A 21,201-nucleotide genomic window follows, 5' to 3' on the forward strand; every position below is an offset into this window, starting at 1 on the left:
TATATCTAATAACCCTAAACTTATCAGTGTCTCTCTCGCTCTCTCTCCCCACATATATACACACACACAAACACACACATCTCGAGGGTAATAGTGAAAATAATTAAAAGATTGAGCTTCAACTGAACTCCGAAAAAAACATTTACACCACAAACAATTGATTCCTGTATTATAAATGTAAGACCATTTCTGGTTCAAACTGTAGAAAACTGAGAGAAATATAAAAATAATTTGGCCAAATTGTGAATCACACATCTATATAATTCTTGCTCTCCTCTACAACAGTAAAGATATTGATCCCAGGTAAATGAAAATTGTGCTTTCTTGTAAAATAATAACATAATATACATACGTGCAGGTGGAGCCAAGTAAATCAGAAATAACCAAGGTTCAACTGCCGGTATCGGAGTTCACAACATCCAATCGGTCCAACGTTGGGGGCATGAAAGGACAACAAATCATAAAGTACATTCTCTTTACATTTGTAATCAATATGAACCAAGAAATGTGAACACCTTTTGAACTGATATGAAGGGGATAATGCAAGATGAAAGCAACTCCAAAAAAAAGTCTGAACAAATAATTTAACACTCAAGAAACCACAATTTAAAGTCTTTCTAAATACGTTGAAAAGAGAACAATTGACCTTTAGAACAAATGCTCAGAAAAAATTAAAAGTACGATGACTGTCAACACAACCATCAATTCAAACAATTAGGCCTGGTGTTGTCATAAGCAGGGCAAACACTGGAAACGTTAGAAGGGCACGAACACACCAGGTAACCCACCGAGGCAGCTCCATGGCAAGGTCCAGAACAAATGTACTTTAAGGCTCCAGTCACATGGAAATGATCAAATCCCCAAATCGGGGATCAGACATTGGTCTCACTGTCCAGCATCTCCCAAGAGGCTTGGATTCAAGCTTGCGTCCACTGACCCCCACTAGTTGCCCACAATGGACTGAACCGCAGGCAGCGTCTTGTCTCCAAGCAGGGACGGTCCGCAAGATCCCAGTGAAGGTGTGAATGTCTGAGCGCAGGAAGAGGTAGCTTTGTTTTAGCTTTATTTATCTCTTTAATAAAAGCCTTTTATTTCCTGGATGCCTCTTTGCTGATGGTGGCCCTGACTGGGAGGAGGGCGTTCAGGTCCTTGCTCTGCGCCAAGATCTGGCTCGACTGTGAAGAAACATGGAGGCGGGAGAGAGAGAGCCACAGATGCATCAGTGGATAGAACTGCGGGATCAGAGTGGCACACAAGGTCAAGGGAAACGCAGCGGCTTGTGAGTGCGTCCCTGGTTAAAAGTAATGGAGTTACCGCGGCAAACTTGGATTTAATGGTGTTGAACTTCATCTGCTCGTGGACTGCCCTGGCCACGTTGTTCCTTTCAAACGGTTCTGAAAGACATCGAGGTATATTCTTGTTTCTGTGGTATGTTTGGTGGCATCTTAATAATAATAATAATAACTAGAACTGCAAGCAGTTATGCAGGGGTCCAAGAAGTGTGCATTTCGCCGGCACAACGCGACAAGAAATGTGCGTTTCGCCGGCACAACGCGAAGCAAGTATTCAAAACGCTACCGTGAACAACATGTGGATATAAAGGTTTTGACTGTGGGAGCTTCGGTGTGGGAGTTATAGCCTAAAACGCGTTTTCAGAACATTCCATTGGCCAAATAGGAGATAGACAATGTCGTCGTTTTTTGGCGCCGCCCTGTTGGCGAAATTTTCCAAAGACAATTTTCCTTTGCCAAAAGCTCCCGCCCACATTAATAATTCTTGGCCATATTTTCTATATAGACTTGGGTTTGCCCCTTGATGGTTTCCCTTGAGTTTGAAGAACATTCCTTTGGCCAATTAGAAAATATACAATTTCCTCGTTTATTGCGCCCCCTAAGGGCGAAATTTTCCGAAATTTGTATCGAACGTCATTAAGGTTAGCACCAACATGTGTGTACAATTTGGACTCGATCCGATGTCTAATTTTGGATTTTTTTGGATTTTTAATTTTCCACGTCTAATTTAGCTCATAAACCAATATTCAAAACGCTACCGTTTTGTCGTCGAGGGTCGTATCCAAAAAGTGATCAATGAATCTTTGCGTGTGCATCTGAAGATGCCGTGTGCAAAGTTTGGTGTCGATTGGTCAAGAAATGTGGGAGGAGTAGGGAAAAAACAGTTTTGCGGTTTTCGCGATTTTGCGAAAAAAAATTCTAGACGCAAATGGGCGTGGCCTAGGCCAAAAGATGCAGCAGACTCCAGTGAATATGTGCGTACAAGTTTTTGACTGTGGGAGGTTCGGTGTGGGAGTTATAGCCCCAAACGCGTATTCCTTGGTATAGCGCCACCTAGTGGCCGGCGTGTCTGGATTTTGTCGTCTGCGTAGTGTTCACGGACCTGGATCTAGTGATGCAATTGGCGCGTGTGCACCATTTACTGTTTGGGCTGTGGTACCACTTCTAGATGGGAAGTATAATAACTAGAACTGCAAGCAGTTATGCAGGGGTCCAAGAAGTGTGCATTTCGCCGGCACAACGCGACAAGAAATGTGCGTTTCGCCGGCACAACGCGAAGCAAGTATTCAAAACGCTACCGTGAACAACATGTGGATATAAAGGTTTTGACTGTGGGAGCTTCGGTGTGGGAGTTATAGCCTAAAACGCGTTTTCAGAACATTGGCCAAATAGGAGATAGACAATGTCGTAGTTTTCTGGCGCCGCCCTGTGGCGAAATCTTCCAAAGACAATTTTCCTTTGCCAAATAACTCCCGCCCACATTAATAATTCTTGGCCATATTTTCTATATAGACTCGGGTTTGCCCCTTGATGGTTTCCCTTGAGTTTGAAGAACATTCCTTCAGCCAATTAGAAGATATACAATTTCCTCGTTTATTGCGCCCCCTAATGGCGAAATTTTCCGAAATTTTTATCGAACGACATTAAGGTTAGCACCAACATGTGTGTAAAATTTGGACTCGATCCGATGTCTAATTTTGGATTTCTTTGGATTTTTGATATTCCACGTCTAATTTAGCTAATATACCAATATTCAAAACGCTACCGTTTCGTCGTCAAAGGTCGCATCAAAAGAGTGTTTCGTGCATTCTTTGCGTGTGCGTCTGAAGATGTCGTGTGCAAAGTTTGGTGTTGATTGGTCGAGAAATGTGGGAGGAGTAGCGAAAAAACAGTTTTGCGGTTTTCGCGATTTTGCGAAAAAAAATTCTAGACGCAAATGGGCGTGGCCTATGCCAAAAGATGCAGCAGACTCCAGTGAATATGTGTGTACAAGGTTTTGAATGTGGGAGGTTCGGTGTGGGAGTTATAGCCCCAAACGCGTCTTTCCTTGGTATAGCGCCACCTAGTGGCCGGCGTGTCTGGATTTTGTTATCTGAGTAGCGGTGCCGGACCTGGATCTAGTCATGCAATTGGCGTGTCGGCACCATTTACGGTTTGGGCTGTGGGCCCACTTTTAGCGCGGGAAGTATAATAACTAGAACTGCAAGCAGTTATGCAGGGGTCCAAGAAGTGTGCATTTCGCCGGCACAACGCGACAAGAAATGTGCATTTCGCCGGCACAACGCGAAGCAAGTATTCAAAACGCTACCGTGAACAACATGTGGATATAAAGGTTTTGACTGTGGGAGCTTCGGTGTGGGAGTTATAGCCCAAAACGCGTTTTCAGAACATTCCATTGGCCAAATAGGAGATAGACAATGTCGTTGTTTTTTGGCGCCGCCCTGTGGCGAAATTTTTAATTTTCCAAAGAAAATTTTCCTTTGCCAAATAACTCCCGCCCACATTAACAATTCTTGGCCATATTTTCTATATAGACTCGGGTTTGCCCCTTGATGGTTTCCCTTGAGTTTGAAGAACATTCCTTTGGCCCATTAGAAGATATACAATTTCCTCGTTTATAGCGCCCCCTTAGGGCGTAATTTTCCGAATTTTTATTCGAACGTCGTAAAGGGTGGCGCTAACATGTGTGTAAAACTTGGAGTTGATCGGATGTGTAATTTTGGATTTTTTGGGATTTTGGATTTTCCACGTCTAATTTAGCTAATAAACCAATATTCAAAACGCTACCGTTTCGTCGTCGACGGTCGGATCAAAAAATTGTATACGGTTCCTTTTCGTGTGTGTCTAAAGATGTCGTGTGCAAAGTTTGGTGTTGATCGGGCGAGAAATGTGGGAGGAGTAGCGAAATAACAGTTTTGCGGTTTTCGCGATTTTGCGAAAAAAAATTATGGACGCAAATGGGCGTGGCCTATGCCAAAAGATGCAGCAGACTCCAGTGAATATGTGGGTACAAGTTTTTGACTGTGGGAGGTTCGGTGTGGGAGTTATAGCCCCAAACGCGTATTCCTTGGTATAGCGCCACCTAGTGGCCGGCATGCCTGGATTTTGTCGTCTGCATAGTCTTCAGGGACCTGGATCTATTCATGCAATTGGCGTGTCGGCACCATTTACGGTCTGGGCTGTGGTACCACTTCTAGTTGGGAATAATAATAATAAAAATCCTTACAAAAACAATAGGGATCCAACCTGTTGGCTTGGACCCCTAATAAAAATCCTTACAAAAACAATAGGGATCCAACCTGTTGGCTTGGACCCCTAACTAGAACTGCAAGCAGTTATGCAGGGGTCCAAGAAGTGTGCATTTCGCCGGCACAACGCGACAAGAAATGTGCATTTCGCCGGCACAACGCGAAGCAAGTATTCAAAACGCTACCGTGAACAACATGTGGATATAAAGGTTTTGACTGTGGGAGCTTCGGTGTGGGAGTTATAGCCTAAAACGCGTTTTCAGAACATTGGCCAAATAGGAGATAGACAATGTCGTAGTTTTTTGGCGCCGCCCTGTGGCGAAATTTTCCAAAGACAATTTCCCTTTGCCAAATAACTCCCGCCCACATTAATAATTCTTGGCCATATTTTTTATATAGACTCGGGTTTGCCCCTTGATGGTTCCCATATAGTTTGAAGAACATTCCTCGGGCCAATTAGAAGATGTACAATTTCGTCGTTTATTGCGACCCCTTAGGGCGTAATTTTCCGATATTTTTATTGAACGCCATTAAGGGTAGCACCGACATGTGTGTAAAATTTGGACTCGATCCGATGTCTAATTCTGGATTTTTTTGGATTTTTGATTTTCCACGTCTAATTTAGCTCATAAACCAATACTCAAAACGCTACCGTTTCGTCGTCGAAGGTCGGATCAAAAAAGTGTTCAATGCATTCTTTGCGTGTGCGTCTGAAGATGCCGTGTGCAAAGTTTGGTGTCGATTGGTCAAGAAATGTGGGAGGAGTAAGGAAAAAACAGTTTTGCGGTTTTCGCGATTTTGCGAAAAAAAATTATGGACGCAAATGGGCGTGGCCTATGCCAAAAGATGCAGCAGACTCCAGTGAATCTGTGTGTACAAGGTTTTGAATGTGGGAGGTTCGGTGTGGGAGTTATAGCCCCAAACGCGTATTCCTTGGTATAGCGCCACCTAGTGACCGGCGTGTCTGGATTTTGTTATCTGAGTAGCGGTGCCGGACCTGAATCTAGTCATGCTATTGGCATGTCCGCGCCATTTACGGTTTGGGCTGTGGGCCCACTTTTACGGGGGGAATAATAACTAGAACTGCAAGCAGTTATGCAGGGGTCCAAGAAGTGTGCATTTCGCCGGCACAACGCGACAAGAAATGTGCGTTTCGCCGGCACAAAGCGAAGCATGTGTTCAAAACGCTACCCTGAACCTGTGGATACAAAGGATTTGATTGTGGTAGGAGTAGCGAGAAGTCAGTGTAGCGTTTTCACGGTGAAATTTTGTAGAAGATATACAATTTCCTCGTTTATTGCGCCCCCTAATGGCGAATTTTTCCGAAATTTTTATCGAACGACATTAAGGTTAGCACCAACATGTTTGTAAAATGTGGACTCGATCCGATGTCTAATTTTGGATTTCTTTGGATTTTTGATATTCCACGTCTAATTTAGCTAATAAACCAATATTCAAAACGCTACCGTTTCGTCGTCAAAGGTCGCATCAAAAAAGTGTTTCGTGCATTCTTTGCGTGTGCGTCTGAAGATATCGTGTGCAAAGTTTGGTGTCGATTGGTCAAGAAATGTGGGAAGAGTAGGGAAAAAACTGTTTTGCGGTTTTTGCGATTTTGCGAAAAAAAATTCTAGACGCAAATGGGCGTGGCCTATGCCAAAAGATGCAGCAGACTCCAGTGAATCTGTGTGTACAAGGTTTTGAATGTGGGAGGTTCGGTGTGGGAGTTATAGCCTCAAACGCGTCTGTCCTTGGTATAGCGCCACCTAGTGGCCGGCGTGTCTGGATTTGGTTATCTGAGTAGCGGTGCCGGACCTGGTTCTAGTCATGTAATTGGCGCGTGTGCACCATTTACGGTTTGGGCTGTAGTCCCACAAGTACGGGGGGAAGTATAACTAGAACTGCAAGCAGTTATGCAGGGGTCCAAGAAGTGTGCATTTCGCCGGCACAACGCGACAAGAAATGTGCATTTCGCCGGCACAACGCGAAGCAAGTATTCAAAACGCTACCGTGAACAACATGTGGATATAAAGGTTTTGACTGTGGGAGCTTCGGTGTGGGAGTTATAGCCTAAAACGCGTTTTCAGAACATTGGCCAAATAGGAGATAGACAATGTCGTGGTTTTTTGGCGCCGCCCTGTGGCGAAATTTTCCAAAGACAATTTTCCTTTGCCAAATAACTCCCGCCCACATTAATAATTCTTGGCCATATTTTCTATATAGACTCGGGTTTGCCCCTTGATGGTTTCCCTTGAGTTTGAAGAACATTCCTTCTGCCAATTAGAAGATATACAATTTCCTCGTTTATTGCGCCCCCTAATGGCGAAATTTTCCGAATTTTTTATCGAACGACATTAAGGTTAGCACCAACATGTGTGTAGAATTTGGACTCGATCCGATGTCTCATTTTGGATTTCTTTGGATTTTTGCTATTCCACGTCTAATTTAGCTAATAAACCAATATTCAAAACGCTACCGTTTCGTCGTCGAAGGTCGGATCAAAAAAGTGTTTTCATGCATTCTTTGCGTGTGTGTCTGAAGATGACGTGTACAAAGTTTGGTGTCGATTGGTCAAGAAATGTGGGAGGAGTAGCGAAAATACAGTTTTGCGGTTTTCGCGATTTTGCGAAAAAAAATTCTGGACGCAAATGGGCGTGGCCTATGCCAAAAGATGCAGCAGACTCCAGTGAATATGTGTGTACAAGTTTTTGACTGTGGGAGGTTTGGTGTGGGAGTTATAGCCCCAAACGCGTAATCCTTGGTATAGCGCCACCTAGTGGCCGGCGTGTCTGGATTTTGTCGTCTGAATAGTCTTCACGGACCTGGATCTAGTCATGCAATTGGCATGTCGGCACCATTTACGGTCTGGGCTGTGGTACCACTTTCTTGGTAGGAAGTATAAGAATAATAATAATCCTTACAAAAACAATAGGGATCCAACCTGTTGGCTTGGACCCCTAACTAGAACTGCAAGCAGTTATGCAGGGGTCCAAGAAGTGTGCATTTCACCGGCACAAAGCGACAAGAAATGTGCGTTTTGCCGGCACAACGCGAAGCAAGTATTCAAAACGCTACCGTGAACAACATGTGGATATAAAGGTTTTGACTGTGGGAGCTTCGGTGTGGGAGTTATAGCCTAAAACGCGTTTTCAGAACATTGGCCAAATAGGAGATGGACAATGTCGTCGTTTTTTGGCGCCGCCCTGTGGCGACATTTTCCAAAGACAATTTTCCTTTGCCAAAAACTCCCGCCCACATTAATAATTCTTGGCCATATTTTCTATATAGATTCGGGTTTGCCCCTTGATGGTTTCCCTTGAGTTTGAAGAACATTCCTTTGGCCAATTAGAAGATATACAATTTCGTCGTTTATTGCGCCCCCTAATGGCGAAATATTCCGAATTCTTTATTGAACGCCATTAAGGGTAGCACCGACATGTGTCTAAAATTTGGACTTGATCCGATGTCTAATTTTGGTATTTTCTGAATTTTTGCGTATCGACGTAAAACGTAGCTAATAAAGCAATATTCAAAACGCTACCGTTTCGTAGTCGAAGGTCGGATCAAAAAAGTATATAGTTTTTCTTTTCGTGTGCGTCTGACGATGTCGTGTGCAAAGTTTGGTGTCGATTGGTCAAGAAATGTGGGCGGAGTTGGGAAAAAACAGTTTTGCGGTTTTCGCGATTTTGCGAAAAAAAATTCTAGACGCAAATGGGCGTGGCCTATGCCAAAAGATGCATCAGACTCCAGTGAATCTGTGTGTTCAAGGTTTTGAATGTGGGAGGTTCGGTGTGGGAGTTATAGCCCCAAACGCGTTTTCCCTTGGTATAGCGCCACCTAGTGGCCGGCGTGTCTGGATTTTGTCGTCTGCGTAGTCCGAAGAGATCTGGATCTAGTCATGCAATTGGCGTGTCGTCACCATTTACGGTTTGGGCTGTGGGCACACTTTTAGGGAGGTAAGAATAATAATAACTAGAACTGCAAGCAGTTATGCAGGGGTCCAAGAAGTGTGCGTTTCGCCGGCACAACGCGACAAGAAATGTGCGTTTCGCCGGCACAACGCGAAGCATGTGTTCAAAACGCTACCCTGAACCTGTGGATACAAAGGATTTGACTGTGGTAGGAGTAGCGAGAAGTCAGTGTGGCGTTTTCGCGGCGAAATTTTGTAGAAGATACACAATTTCCTCGTTTATTGCGCCCCCTAATGGCGAAATTTTCCGAAATTTTTATCAAACGACATTAAGGTTAGCACCAACATGTGTGTAAAATGTGGACTCGATCCGATGTCTAATTTTGGATTTCTTTGGATTTTTGATATTCCACGTCTAATTTAGCTAATAAACCAATATTCAAAACGCTACCGTTTCGTCGTCGAAGGTCTGATCAAAAACGTGTTATTATTTAAATTGTTGTGTGCGTCTGAAGATGTCGCGTGCAAAGTTTGGTGTCAATTGGTCAAGATATGTGGGAGGAGTAGCGAAAAAACAGTTTTGCGGTTTTCGCGATTTTGCGAAAAAAAATTATGGACGCAAATGGGCGTGGCCTAGGCCAAAAGATGCAGCAGACTCCGGTGAATATGTGCGTACAAGTTTTTGACTGTGGGAGGTTCGGTGTGGGAGTTATAGCCCCAAACGCGTTTTCCCTTGGTATAGCGCCACCTAGTGGCCGGCGTGTCTGGATTTTGTCGTCTGCCTAGAACTCAGGGACCTGGATCTAGTCATGCAATTGGCGTGTCATCACCATTTACGGTTTGGGCTGTGGGCCCACTTCTAGGGGGGAATAATAATAATAACTAGAACTGCAAGCAGTTATGCAGGGGTCCAAGAAGTGTGCATTTCGCCGGCACAACGCGACAAGAAATGTGCGTTTCGCCGGCACAAAGCGAAGCATGTGTTCAAAACGCTACCCTGAACCTGTGGATACAAAGGATTTGACTGTGGTAGGAGTAGCGAGAAGTCAGTGTAGCGTTTTCGCGGCGAAATTTTGTAGAAGATATACAATTTCCTCGTTTATTGCGCCCCCTAATGGCGAAATTTTCCGAAATTTTTATCGAACGACATTAAGGTTAGCACCAACATGTGTGTAAAATGTGGACTCGATCCGATGTCTAATTTTGGATTTCTTTGAATTTTTGATATTCCACGTCTAATTTAGCTAATAAACCAATATTCAAAACGCTACCGTTTCGTCGTCGAAGGACGGATCAAAAAAGTGTTTCATGCATTCTTTGCGTGTGCGTCTGACGATGTTGTGTGCAAAGTTTGGTGTTGATCGGGCGAGAAATGTGGGAGGAGTAGCGAAAAAACAGTTTTACGGTTTTCGCGATTTTGCGAAAAAAAATTCTAGACGCAAATGGGCGTGGCCTAGGCCAAAAGATGCAGCAGACTCCAGTGCATCTGTGTGTACAAGTTTTTGAATGTGGGAGTTTCGGTGTGGGAGTTATAGCCCCAAACGCGTATTCCTTGGTATAGCGCCACCTAGTGGCCGGCGTGTCTGGTTTTTGTCGTCTGCCGTCACCTCACGGACCTGGATCTAGTCATGTAATTGGCGTGTGTGCACCATTTACGGTTTGGGCTGTAGTACCACTTTTAGCTGCTGGAATAATAAGAAAAATCCTTACAAAAACAATAGGGATCCAACCTGTTGGCTTGGACCCCTAACTAGAACTGCAAGCAGTTATGCAGGGGTCCAAGAAGTGTGCATTTCGCCGGCACAACGCGACAAGAAATGTGCATTTCGCCGGCACAACGCGAAGCAAGTATTCAAAACGCTACCGTGAACAACATGTGGATATAAAGGTTTTGACTGTGGGAGCTTCGGTGTGGGAGTTATAGCCTAAAACGCGTTTTCAGAACATTCCATTGGCCAAATAGGAGATAGACAATGTCGTCTTTTTTTGGCGCCGCCCTGTGGCGAAATTTTCCAAAGACAATTTTCCTTTGCCAAATAACTCCCGCCCATATTAATAATTGTTGGACATATTTTCTATATAGACTCGGGTTTGCCCCTTGATAGTTTCCCTTGAGTTTGAAGAACATTCCTTTGGCCAATTAGAAGATATACAATTTCCTCGTTTATTGCGCCCCCTAATGGCGAAATTTTCCGAAATTTTTATCGAACGTCATTAAGGTTAGCACCAACATGTGTGTACAATTTGGACTCGATCCGATGTCTAATTTTGGATTTTTTTGGATTTTTAATTTTCCACGTCTATTTTAGCTCATAAACCAATATTCAAAACGCTACCGTTTTATCGTCGAGGGTCGGATCCAAAAAGTGATCAATGCATCTTTGCGTGTGCGTCTGAAGATGTCGTGTGCAAAGTTTGGTGTCGATTGGTCAAGAAATGTGGGAGGAGTAGGGAAAAAACAGTTTTGCGTTTTTCGCAATTTTGCGCAAAAAAATTATGGACGCAAATGGGCGTGGCCTATGCCAAAAGATGCAGCAGACTCCAGTGAATATGTGCGTACAAGTTTTTGACTGTGGGAGGTTCGGTGTGGGAGTTATACCCGCAAACGCGTATTCCTTGGTATAGCGCCACCTAGTGACCGGCGTGGCTGGATTTTGTCGTCTGCGTACACATCACAGACCTGGATCTAGTCATGCAATTCGCGTGTCGGTACCATTTACGGTTTGGGGTGTGGGCCAACTTTTACGGAAGGAAGTATAATAATAACTAGAACTGCAAGCAGTTATGCAGGGGTCCAAGATATGTGCATTTTGCCGGCACAACGCGACAAGAAATGTGCGTTTCGCCGGCACAACGCGAAGCAAGTATTCAAAACGCTACCGTGAACAACCTGTGGATACAAAGGTTTCGACTGTGGGAGGTTCGGTGTGGGAGTTATAGCCCAAAACGCGTTTTCAGAACATTCCATTGGCGATTAGGAGATGTATTATTTCGTCGTTTTTTTGCGCCCTCTTGTGGCGAAATTTTGCAAAGACAATTTTCCTTTTCCAAATAACTCCCGCCCACATTAATAATTCTTGACCATAATTTTTATATAGACTCGGGTTTGCCCCTTGATGGTTCCCTCATAGTTTGAAGAACATTCCTTTGGCCAATTAGAAGATATACAATTTCCTCGTTTATGGCGCCCCCTAATGGCGACATTTTCCGAAATTTTTATCGTACGACATTAAGGTTAGCACCAACATGTGTGTAAAATTTGGACTCGTTCCGATGTCTAATTTTGGATTTCTTTGCATTTTTGATTTTCCACGTCTAATTTAGCTCATAAACCAATATTCAAAACGCTACCGTTTCGTCGTCGAAGGTCGGATCAAAAAAGTGTTCCAGCGTTCTTTGCGTGTGCGTCTGAAGATGCCTTGTGCAAAGTTTGGTGTCGATTGGTCAAGAAATGTGGGAGGAGTAGGGAAAAAACTGTTTTGCGGTTTTCGCGATTTTGCGAAAAAAAATTCCAGACGCAAATGGGCGTGGCCTATGCCAAAAGATGCAGCAGACTCCAGTGAATATGTGCGTACAAGTTTTTGACTGTGGGAGGTTCGGTGTGGGAGTTATAGCCCCAAACGCGTATTCCTTGGTATAGCGCCACCTAGTGGCCGGCATGTCTGGATTTTGTCGTCTGCGTAGTCCCCACGGATCTGGATCTAGTCATGCAATTGGCGTGTCGGCACCATTTACGGTTTGGGCTGTGGGCACACTTTTAGGGAGGTAAGTATAATAATAATAAACACTACAACTAGAACTGCAAGCAGTTATGCAGGGGTCCAAGAAGTGTGCATTTCGCCGGCACAACGCGACAAGAAATGTGCGTTTCACCGGCAGAACGCGAAGCAAGTATTCAAAACACTACCGTGAACAACATGTGGATATAAAGGTTTTGACTGTGGGAGGTTCGGTGTGGGAGTTATAGCCCAAAACGCGTTTTCAGAACATTCCATTGGCGATTAGGAGATGTATTATTTCGTCGTTTTTTTGCGCCCTCTTGTGGCGAAATTTTGCAAAGACAATTTTCCTTTTCCAAATAACTCCCGCCCACATTAATAATTCTTGACCATAATTTTTATATAGACTCGGGTTTGCCCCTTGATGGTTCCCTCATAGTTTGAAGAACATTCCTTTGGCCAATTAGAAGATATACAATTTCAACATTTATGGCGCCCCCTAATGGCGACATTTTCCGAAATTTTTATCGTACGACATTAAGGTTAGCACCAACATGTGTGTAAAATTTGGACTCGTTCCGATGTCTAATTTTGGATTTCTTTGGATTTTTGATTTTCCACGTCTAATTTAGCTCATAAACCAATATTCAAAACGCTACCGTTTCGTCGTCGAAGGTTGGATCAAAAAAGTGTTCCAGCGTTCTTTGCGTGTGCGTCTGAAGATGCCGTGTGCAAAGTTTGGTGTCGATTGGTCAAGAAATGTGGGAGGAGTAGGGAAAAAACTGTTTTGCGGTTTTCACGATTTTGCGAAAAAAAATTCTAGACGCAAATGGGCGTGGCCTATGCCAAAAGATGCAGCAGACTCCAGTGAATATGTGCGTACAAGTTTTTGACTGTGGGAGTTTTGGTGTGGGAGTTATAGCCCCAAACGCGTATTCCTTGGTATAGCGCCACCTAGTGGCCGGCATGTCTGGATTTTGTCGTGTGCGTAGTCCCCACGGATCTGGATCTAGTCATGCAATTGGCGTGTCGGCACCATTTACGGTTTGGGCTGTGGGCACACTTTTAGGGAGGTAAGTATAATAATAATAAACACTACAAAAACAATAGGGATCCAACCTGTTGGCTTGGACCCCTAAAAACAATAGGGATCCAACCTGTTGGCTTGGACCCCTAATAAAAAGAAAAATCCTTACAAAAACAATAGGGATCCAACCTGTTGGCTTGGACCCCTAATAATAATCCTTACAAAAACAATAGGGATCCAACCTGTTGGCTTGGACCCCTAATAATAGTAATAATAAATGCACGTAAAGAACGCCTTGTGACTCCGTATCTGTTAACTGGAGAAATCTACGTTATTAAAAAGGCATCATTCTGGATTGAGAACAGTAGGTGCATGGGGAAGGTGGTGCCGTTGTTGGCCTACCCTCCACACAGATGTACTTGTTTCTCCACTCTGCACTCTTGTTCTTGGGCAGAGCCTTGCCCTCTCGCACCGAGATCACCTGGGTATCCCACCTGGAATGAAAGACAAAGGAAAGGACTGTGGCACTGGCACAGAGAGCTGCAGTAGCTCAGGAGGTAGAGCGGCTTAGCTGGTAACCGCAAGGTTGCTAGTTCGATCCTCCTAGCTACTGAGCGTCAAGGTGTCCCTGAGCAAAGGCATCTAACCCTAACTGCTCCCGACGAGCTGGCTGTCGCCTTGCATGGCTGACACTGCCGTCGGTATGTGAATGTGTGTATGAATGGGTGAAAGTTAGGCAATACTGTAAAGCGCTTTGGATAAAAGCATCATAAGGGGGGGGCAAGGGGCGGCGGAGGAGGGGCGGGAGGGATGAGGGAGGTCTACCTGAACGTGGAGGAGTAGTACTTGAGGAAGCCTTGGAGCAGGTCCCCTAGAGAGGACTTGTTCTGAGACTTGTAGGGGGGGATGTGGCGGGGCCCTTCTGGGATCATGTCGATCTCCATGGATGGATTGAAGCACTCCTGTGGAACCGAACGACACAGGGGAGCAGCAGCTTTAGTGGTAGCTTTAGAGTTGGATTGTCATCTAATTCAATTACTGGTTTTGAAAAGTCTGTTTTAATGTTCAAGTATCCACAAATATAGACCTTCGTTGACGATTGAACAGTGAATTGCGAGGATTGGTTGAAATATACACAATTATTTATTTGTTGGTCTTTTTGGTGTAGAGGACCTAATAGTTGGCAGACAATTTGGTGAAAATTATTAATTAGCTAAACGATGCAATGAAGTCCATATGAAAAAGTTGCAGGGGAAGCTTACCGGGTAGTCCTTTTGAAGCGAAGGGAGAACAGGTTCACCAAGCGCTACACAACAAACCAAAAAGGCCAAGTTAAACCCGCTCTAATACAAATTAGCCTTAATATGGATCCATCAATCCAAGAGCTTGAGTGTGTGTGTGCGGTCCGTTGGAGTGTGTACTTACTCTGGAGGTAGTGCAGCACCATCAGCACCAGCGTGTAGCTACTCAGCGTCCCCTTGCTGGCGTCGTTGATCTGGTGGTGCCGCGCCCACTTCTTCACCGCCAGGATGATTGGCTTGACCCGGAGATCCGCTGGAGGGAAACAGACAACGAGCTGGTTTCAGGGTGGGGGAAGGTCCAAGACCAACCAATGGCTAACATTGTCGGTAATACCCCAACATGGAGATTAATATATATTTTTTTCTTTCTAAAAAGCTCTGCTAGGGTTATAATAGTAAAAGTAAGTAATTCAATCAGTTTAGTGGTGCTTTGAGTATCTGAGTGCTGACCCTTTGAAATAAAACATAGCCGTTTCCTAGTCTCTCTGCTGGGTGCCATTTTGGTATGCTGCAAAATTGGGATATTGGCCAGTAGCTGATTTAAGGTTGAGTATATAATCTCTCATGGACCGAGTGTCCATCTCACCGTATGCGTAGCTTCTCAGGAGGAACGTGTTTCTGATTCCCACCGTGTTGTTGACATTCAGATCAAACTCCAAGCCACTGAGGGGAGGGAAAGAGAAAGAAACCGGGAATTAACAGTTGTTTCCAACGATGGCACTGTGATCACTGGCAAGAGCATCATTTCCCACCTGCCCTTCTCTCGGAAGCGGAGGATGGGGACTTTGGCGCGGATCAGCTGAATCTTCTCTAGATATCCTGAAATTCAGAACAAAGACATAAAGAGCCAGCTTTTTAAGATGGCATGTTTTTTTTCGCCTCTGTGCCAGTTGGGGTTCGGAAGGGAGTTCAAAGCAGCAAAGCCCCAAACATCTGCACATTTACATTTAACAATTATGCTGAATAAGGCCTGTACGGACACTTTTGTACAAGAAAACATGGGAAAATAGGAGTGTGCAATGTAGTAGTACAGTAATTAATTCAACCACTTTCTAGCCGCCTGCCTTCTTTATGGAGGATTTCTCAGCTAATGTTAACATTTGAATATGCTTTAATATACCTACGCAACTGTCGCTTCACTTAGGAATTTGAAATGGCTGATTCTTTATATTGTGTCTCGGATTGAAGCACTTCTAATATGAATATTCATCTCTCAAGGCAACGGCCTGACTCAATGCACCTCGTAAGTAAAGAGAGTGGGGAACAAACTTGGTGTGTTGTACTCGTGTGTTACTCTGTGTTACTGTGTCTCTTGAATCTTCTATGAAAAAATAACTAACGTAGTAAGACAAATTAGATAACGTTGACCGCATGTTCATCCGTAGGTCAAAGGATGCCTGAATATATTGGATCATAATAATAAACATTGGTAATACATTTTTAGAGCTGTATTATTGTTTCTATGGATCATGTGAGGACTTGATATTGTTTTTGTCTATTAGACCATGGCAAGAGCACAATCCTGACAGCTGCGTGGCTGAGCAATAACCTCCACTGGCTGAAAGGGAAAGCAGATGTATCTCCCTTTCTCATGTTGAGAACAAGACATCAAAAGGTAGTCAAAGAAAAACAGCTTGAAGCAAACGATAAGAGAACGCCTGTTTGAGTTTAAACAACAAAATGAGAATGATTTGTTTTTCTGAAGTAAGACATTCTTGACATTCCCGCCTGCGAGAGCTTTAGTAAAGATTGATATTGAAACAGAGTCTCGAAATGTACTAGGGTTTAAGTGATTTTGGAAATATTACTAGGATTGAAGAAAGATATACCCGTTATGAAATGGAAGAATCAAATAGTTTGGAAACATTGGCCTACCTACTGGGTTGAGAATGTTTTCTAGTTATGCTTGGACCCCTACAATCACATATAGAGGCCTCATACATTTATAATTATTCGATTTCTAATATCCTTTTTATCTAACCCTAACCCTAACTATGAACTGGCAATTTAACTCAAAAATAAAAGTCCATACATCCTCCGACCAGCAGGGGGTGATAATACCTGCATGAGAAGGGCCTGAGGGAAGAGGTCTGAGGAAAGGTGGAGGAGTGAGGTCAGAGGAGTGAGGTCGGAGGAGTGAGGTTGGAGGAGTGAGGTCGGAGGAGTGAGGTCAGAGGAGTGAGGTCAGAGGAGTGAGGTCAGAGGAGTGAGGTCAGAGGAGTGAGGTCAGAGGAGTGAGGTCAGAGGAGTGAGGTCACAGGAGTGAGTGACTGACTGCCGTTGGACCCTCGTGAAACTTGTAGCACCATGTCCCAAACTGACATGGTGCTACAATCAATGTGCCGCCTCCTGCCTGGACCATGGGCCAGATCTTAGAAAAAACGACTCAATATTCTCTTCGATGAATGCCTGGTCAAGTTCCTGTTCATTCAATCTCACAAAGTTCACACCTAGGCATCTCAGCGATTGTATGATTTAAATAAAGGAAACGGCTCCCCCTAGTGGGTAAACTAGTCAACATGACTAACACAAGCAATACACAAAGAAGGTCGTACAAAACCAGAAAACGCTAATAAAATTAGCCGTCAAAACTCACCCAGTGGCCTGAAAAAAGCTTGTAGCACGGTGAGTATGTGAATAGGATCGGGGCTTCCCTGCGTCTGAAAGAAGACAGGGAACATGTCGGGGTGATCTACTACGACCATGTTTCCTATTACAATCCCTCCTTCGCACTTCCAAAAAAGCCTCCCACTCTGGAGACCGGCTGGAGCCACTCACCGAGCCCCGCAGCACCAGACAGAGGTCGGCGTCACTGCTCCGGCAGCCCAGCCCGCTCATGGAGGAACCGGTCAGGTAGAGCCGTGCCACTGTGAGAAACAATAACTGAGGATGGGTCATCGGGGAATTAACAGCAGGGCCGGCGCAACGGGGTACGCTCCGGTACCTGGGAAGACACTCTGGATGTCCCTCTGCAGACGGGATCGGCACGTCTCCTTCCGGGTCAGGTCGCAGGCCTGCTGTTGGCACTCCTCGAACAGTTCCACCATTTGTTTGCTTAGCTGAGATTGAAGATAACCGGATGGGGGGGGGGTATATGTGAGCTGTCAGTTAGCTAGTCATAGGAAGCAGCCCATTGCAACAACGCTTTAAAATGATTCTAATATGTTGTGGTGGGAAAATAAAAACATGCTTGCAATCCATACTGGGTTAATTTGCGCAGTGAGCCGGTTGAAAAATCTATCTGGTGGTGAATATCACAGAGTTTCTTTCACCCTGTCCAAAACACATTCTCCTACCATAAACCGAACATGTCTGGTAACAGTGCTGTTTGATTGAGTTTCCTTTAAGTGTGCACTTTGGGCTGCCTGCTTCCCACTGCCAATGCATGAATAATGAATGTGTAATTAAGTGGAATAACGGGTCGCTTGGAAATCCCCTGTGACTTCTGACACCTCTGTTTGCCTCAGTTGCAACCATTCATTCATTGCACTTTTAAGGGCTTTTCGCTTTGAAGTGCCACACACATGGATCCTCAACTATTGGGTTGATTTAAGACCGAGGGCAGGACAGCACTATGTTACTCGCGAAGGAATCCTGTACACATTGTCCCTTTGCATCTCCTCGGCTGATTGTTTTAGTTAGTTGGTACACGAGTATAGCAGGTGTGAATAATCTTTTGAAATTTCCAGTCCCACACACACCAAACACACACACACACACACACACACACACACACACACACACACACACACACACACACACACACACACACACACACACACACACACACACACACACACACACACACACCTTGTCCTTGGCATAGTCTTGCAGTGTACTGGCACTTCCTGAGGTTGCGGGCACTTGAGAATGGGTATTCTGACTTGAGCCAGGCGAGGCAGCGTTTGAGGTTCCGGGAACAGCTTGGTTGTGAAAGTATGGGACAGCAATGGGCCGCCCACCTCTCTGCTGGGGGGAAGGGGAGTCGACGCGCTGGCGTTTAGAGCCATTGGGGACGGGGCTTTCATGTTGTCTCCTTTAAAAAAAAAAACACAGTCACACCAGTTACCTCATTTTGGTGATCGGAATGAAGGAAAGGTGGGCTAAGTCGTGGCGAGTTGAGCAGGTAATGTCGTGCAAAAGACATGTTATGGAGGAATATTCAGATCTTACATTAGCCCGTCATTGTACATAACATTTGCTTCCACAACTCTCTTATGATTTATCACAAAATGATTAAATATTATCGTCATATAGCATCGTCCCATGAGCTCCCCGTTTATTATGTTTCTCCCATCTCATCCTCCTTTCTAATTTCCGCAGAAAACCAAAAAAATGCTTGCAAGAAGTACACCTCTCCGTATACAGATTAACCAATTAATTGCTGATCATTGATAGCTAAACCTTATTCGACTTTTCTTCTATTTTTACAATTCCTCGACGCGTACAGTACATTTACAGTACACTCTTTCAGGAGACGCATACTTCAAAGATGGTAGTTACATGTAAAGTGAACATAACAATGCCTTACTTCCGTGCATTAACAGGAACAGATGTGTAGAGACCGGGGAGGTCCGAGACCGGTGGTTGGGGATGCCAAGCCTGATTATGACTCCTCTTCATGCCCGCTGGGTGGCTGGCAAAGTGTGGGCTAACAAAGTAAACATGCACAGGTTACCACTGGACGTTAGTACTACTACTACTACCCATGTGTTCATTATTCCATTTCCTTGTACAAAGAAACTCCAAATGATCTCTCCCCATAAAGTAGCCTAGTGTGTGTGTTACCTGTTACCGCGGGAAACCTGATCGAAACTTTGATACACATTTCCTGGAGGAATCTGGTAGGGTCGGTAGCCCGGACCCCATGGGTTGTACGATTGGTGTCTGGACGGTCGTCCGGACGGGTGAGGGATCCGAGGATACATATAGAGGCTCTTGATGCGCGGCCAGTGGACGTCTTCTAGTTTTGACCGATGGTTTTGAAACGCAGGATGTAAATTAATTAGTTATCCAATACAAATACTAAACGGGGAACGCACGGCTCACTTCTGATCATTCTTGATTCATGATCCAAACTGTCGAAATGTGGCTGTGTTACTCGACTTTAGCAAGAAAACAAGGTTAGCTTTTGGGTGTTACAAACTGGACAGCACACGTTGTCTCATTTGTCCAATCGTAAAGTGAGACGGAGTTAGTTTCCTAGGTAGTTAGTACGATACTATCATTATAACACCCCAATCATTTCCAGTATATCGAAACTTACTGAAGAGTAAATCACATGGATGTAAACAAAATAGGGGAAGACTACTTCCTGGTTGACGTAATTACGTCAGCGCGTACATGGCCTTAAAGAGGTACGACTATGGGCAATGCTGCTGCATCAAGGTTGACATCACATTAGATTTAATAAGCAGACGCCTTTTCCGAAGCGACTTAGACAATGAATTCATAAAAAATTAGGATACATAACCCCAAAAGTGTCGGGATAATTTGAATACATATTCATCAAATAAGAAAGTGTTTTTAAGTGCTTCAATATAGAAAAATACATGTACTTTTTTTTTTCTCCGTGGGCCAAGTTCCAGTATGAACTGTTGAGTTTTCAGCCTCCTGTGGTAGATGGGTAGCGGTTAGCTCCCCTGATGTCAGTGGTTCAGCTCTCCTGATGTCAGTGGTTCAGCTCTCCTGATGTCAGTGGTTCAGCTCTCCTGATGTCAGTGGTTCAGCTCCCCTGATGTCAGTGGTTCAGCTCCCCTGATGTCAGTGGTTCAGCTCTCCTGATGTCAGTGGTTCAGCTCCCCTGATGTCAGTGGTTCAGCTCTCCTGATGTCAGTGGTTCAGCTCTCCTGATGTCAGTGGTTCAGCTCCCCTGATGTCAGTGGTTCAGCTCTCCTCATGATGTCAGTGGTTCAGCTCTCCTGATGTCAGTGGTTCAGCTCTCCTCATGATGTCAGTGGTTCAGCTCTCCTCATGATGTCAGTGGTTCAGCTCTGCTGATGTCAGTGGTTCAGCTCTCCTGATGTCAGTGGTTCAGCTCTCCCCTGATGTCAGTGGTTCAGCTCTCCTGATGTCAGTGGTTCAGCTCTCCTGATGTCAGTGGTTCAGCTCTCCTGATGTCAGTGGTTCAGCTCTCCTGATGTCAGTGGTTCAGCTCTCCTGATGTCAGTGGTTCAGCTCTCCTGATGTCAGTGGTTCAGCTCTCCTGATGTCAGTGGTTCAGCTCTCCTGATGTCAGTGGTTCAGCTCTCCTGATGTCAGTGGTTCAGCTCTTCTGATGTCAGTTGTGAGCTCGACCACCATGATGGATCAAGGACAGCAAATAATCAAGCGGATGCAAGACGTTTTGCAGTCATTAATAACATTAAGTCTGTTTGCAAATTAGCTCAAATCTGGGCAAATGGTGCATTTCACTTTCTTTAGGTATTTTTGTTTCCACCATTCATGTTGCTGGAGGTACGGATCCAAGTGTACAAACTCGGCCGCCGCTTAACTGTAAAATGTTCCAAATCACAACCATGTGGACTGGCCACTCATTAGTCACACTCATTAGAATCCCCTTCATCTCCGTATAGAAACAGGAAAAAACATTTCAATACCACAATATAAGCTTTATAATTTCATTATAAAGTGTTATTATCTAGGTCCCTCAACTATGACTAATGATTTGCTGTGGAAGGATAAAATATTGGAATACCAGCATCTTT

The 21,201-nt window shown here is 44.5% G+C and overlaps 1 protein-coding gene across 3 annotated transcripts; it reads right to left on the reverse strand.

Annotated features, from left to right (window-relative positions):
* Nucleotides 1–152: 152 nt before the first annotated feature.
* Nucleotides 153–19,820, reverse strand: tent2 (terminal nucleotidyltransferase 2). Of its 3 annotated transcripts, XM_030358877.1 has the most exons (15): nt 19,761–19,820; nt 19,283–19,457; nt 19,026–19,145; nt 18,305–18,530; nt 17,439–17,553; nt 17,273–17,361; nt 17,091–17,154; nt 15,247–15,313; nt 15,081–15,157; nt 14,619–14,747; nt 14,456–14,499; nt 14,019–14,155; nt 13,596–13,687; nt 1,315–1,394; nt 153–1,175 (listed from the first exon to the last, which is right to left on the reverse strand). In XM_030358877.1, the coding sequence occupies exons 2-15, from the start codon at nt 19,420–19,422 to the stop codon at nt 1,089–1,091; spliced, it is 1,467 nt and encodes a 488-aa protein (XP_030214737.1). In that variant the 5' UTR covers nt 19,423–19,457; nt 19,761–19,820; the 3' UTR covers nt 153–1,088. The 3 variants fall into 3 exon arrangements, with proteins under 3 accessions (XP_030214737.1, XP_030214738.1, XP_030214736.1); XM_030358878.1 differs by having other exon boundaries at nt 19,026–19,130; nt 19,283–19,814; XM_030358876.1 differs by having other exon boundaries at nt 19,283–19,814.
* Between the last annotated feature and the right edge of the window lie 1,381 nt (nt 19,821–21,201).

This window comes from Gadus morhua, chromosome 6 (assembly GCF_902167405.1).
Source record: "Gadus morhua chromosome 6, gadMor3.0, whole genome shotgun sequence".
In the NCBI taxonomy this organism is placed as follows: domain Eukaryota; kingdom Metazoa; phylum Chordata; class Actinopteri; order Gadiformes; family Gadidae; genus Gadus; species Gadus morhua.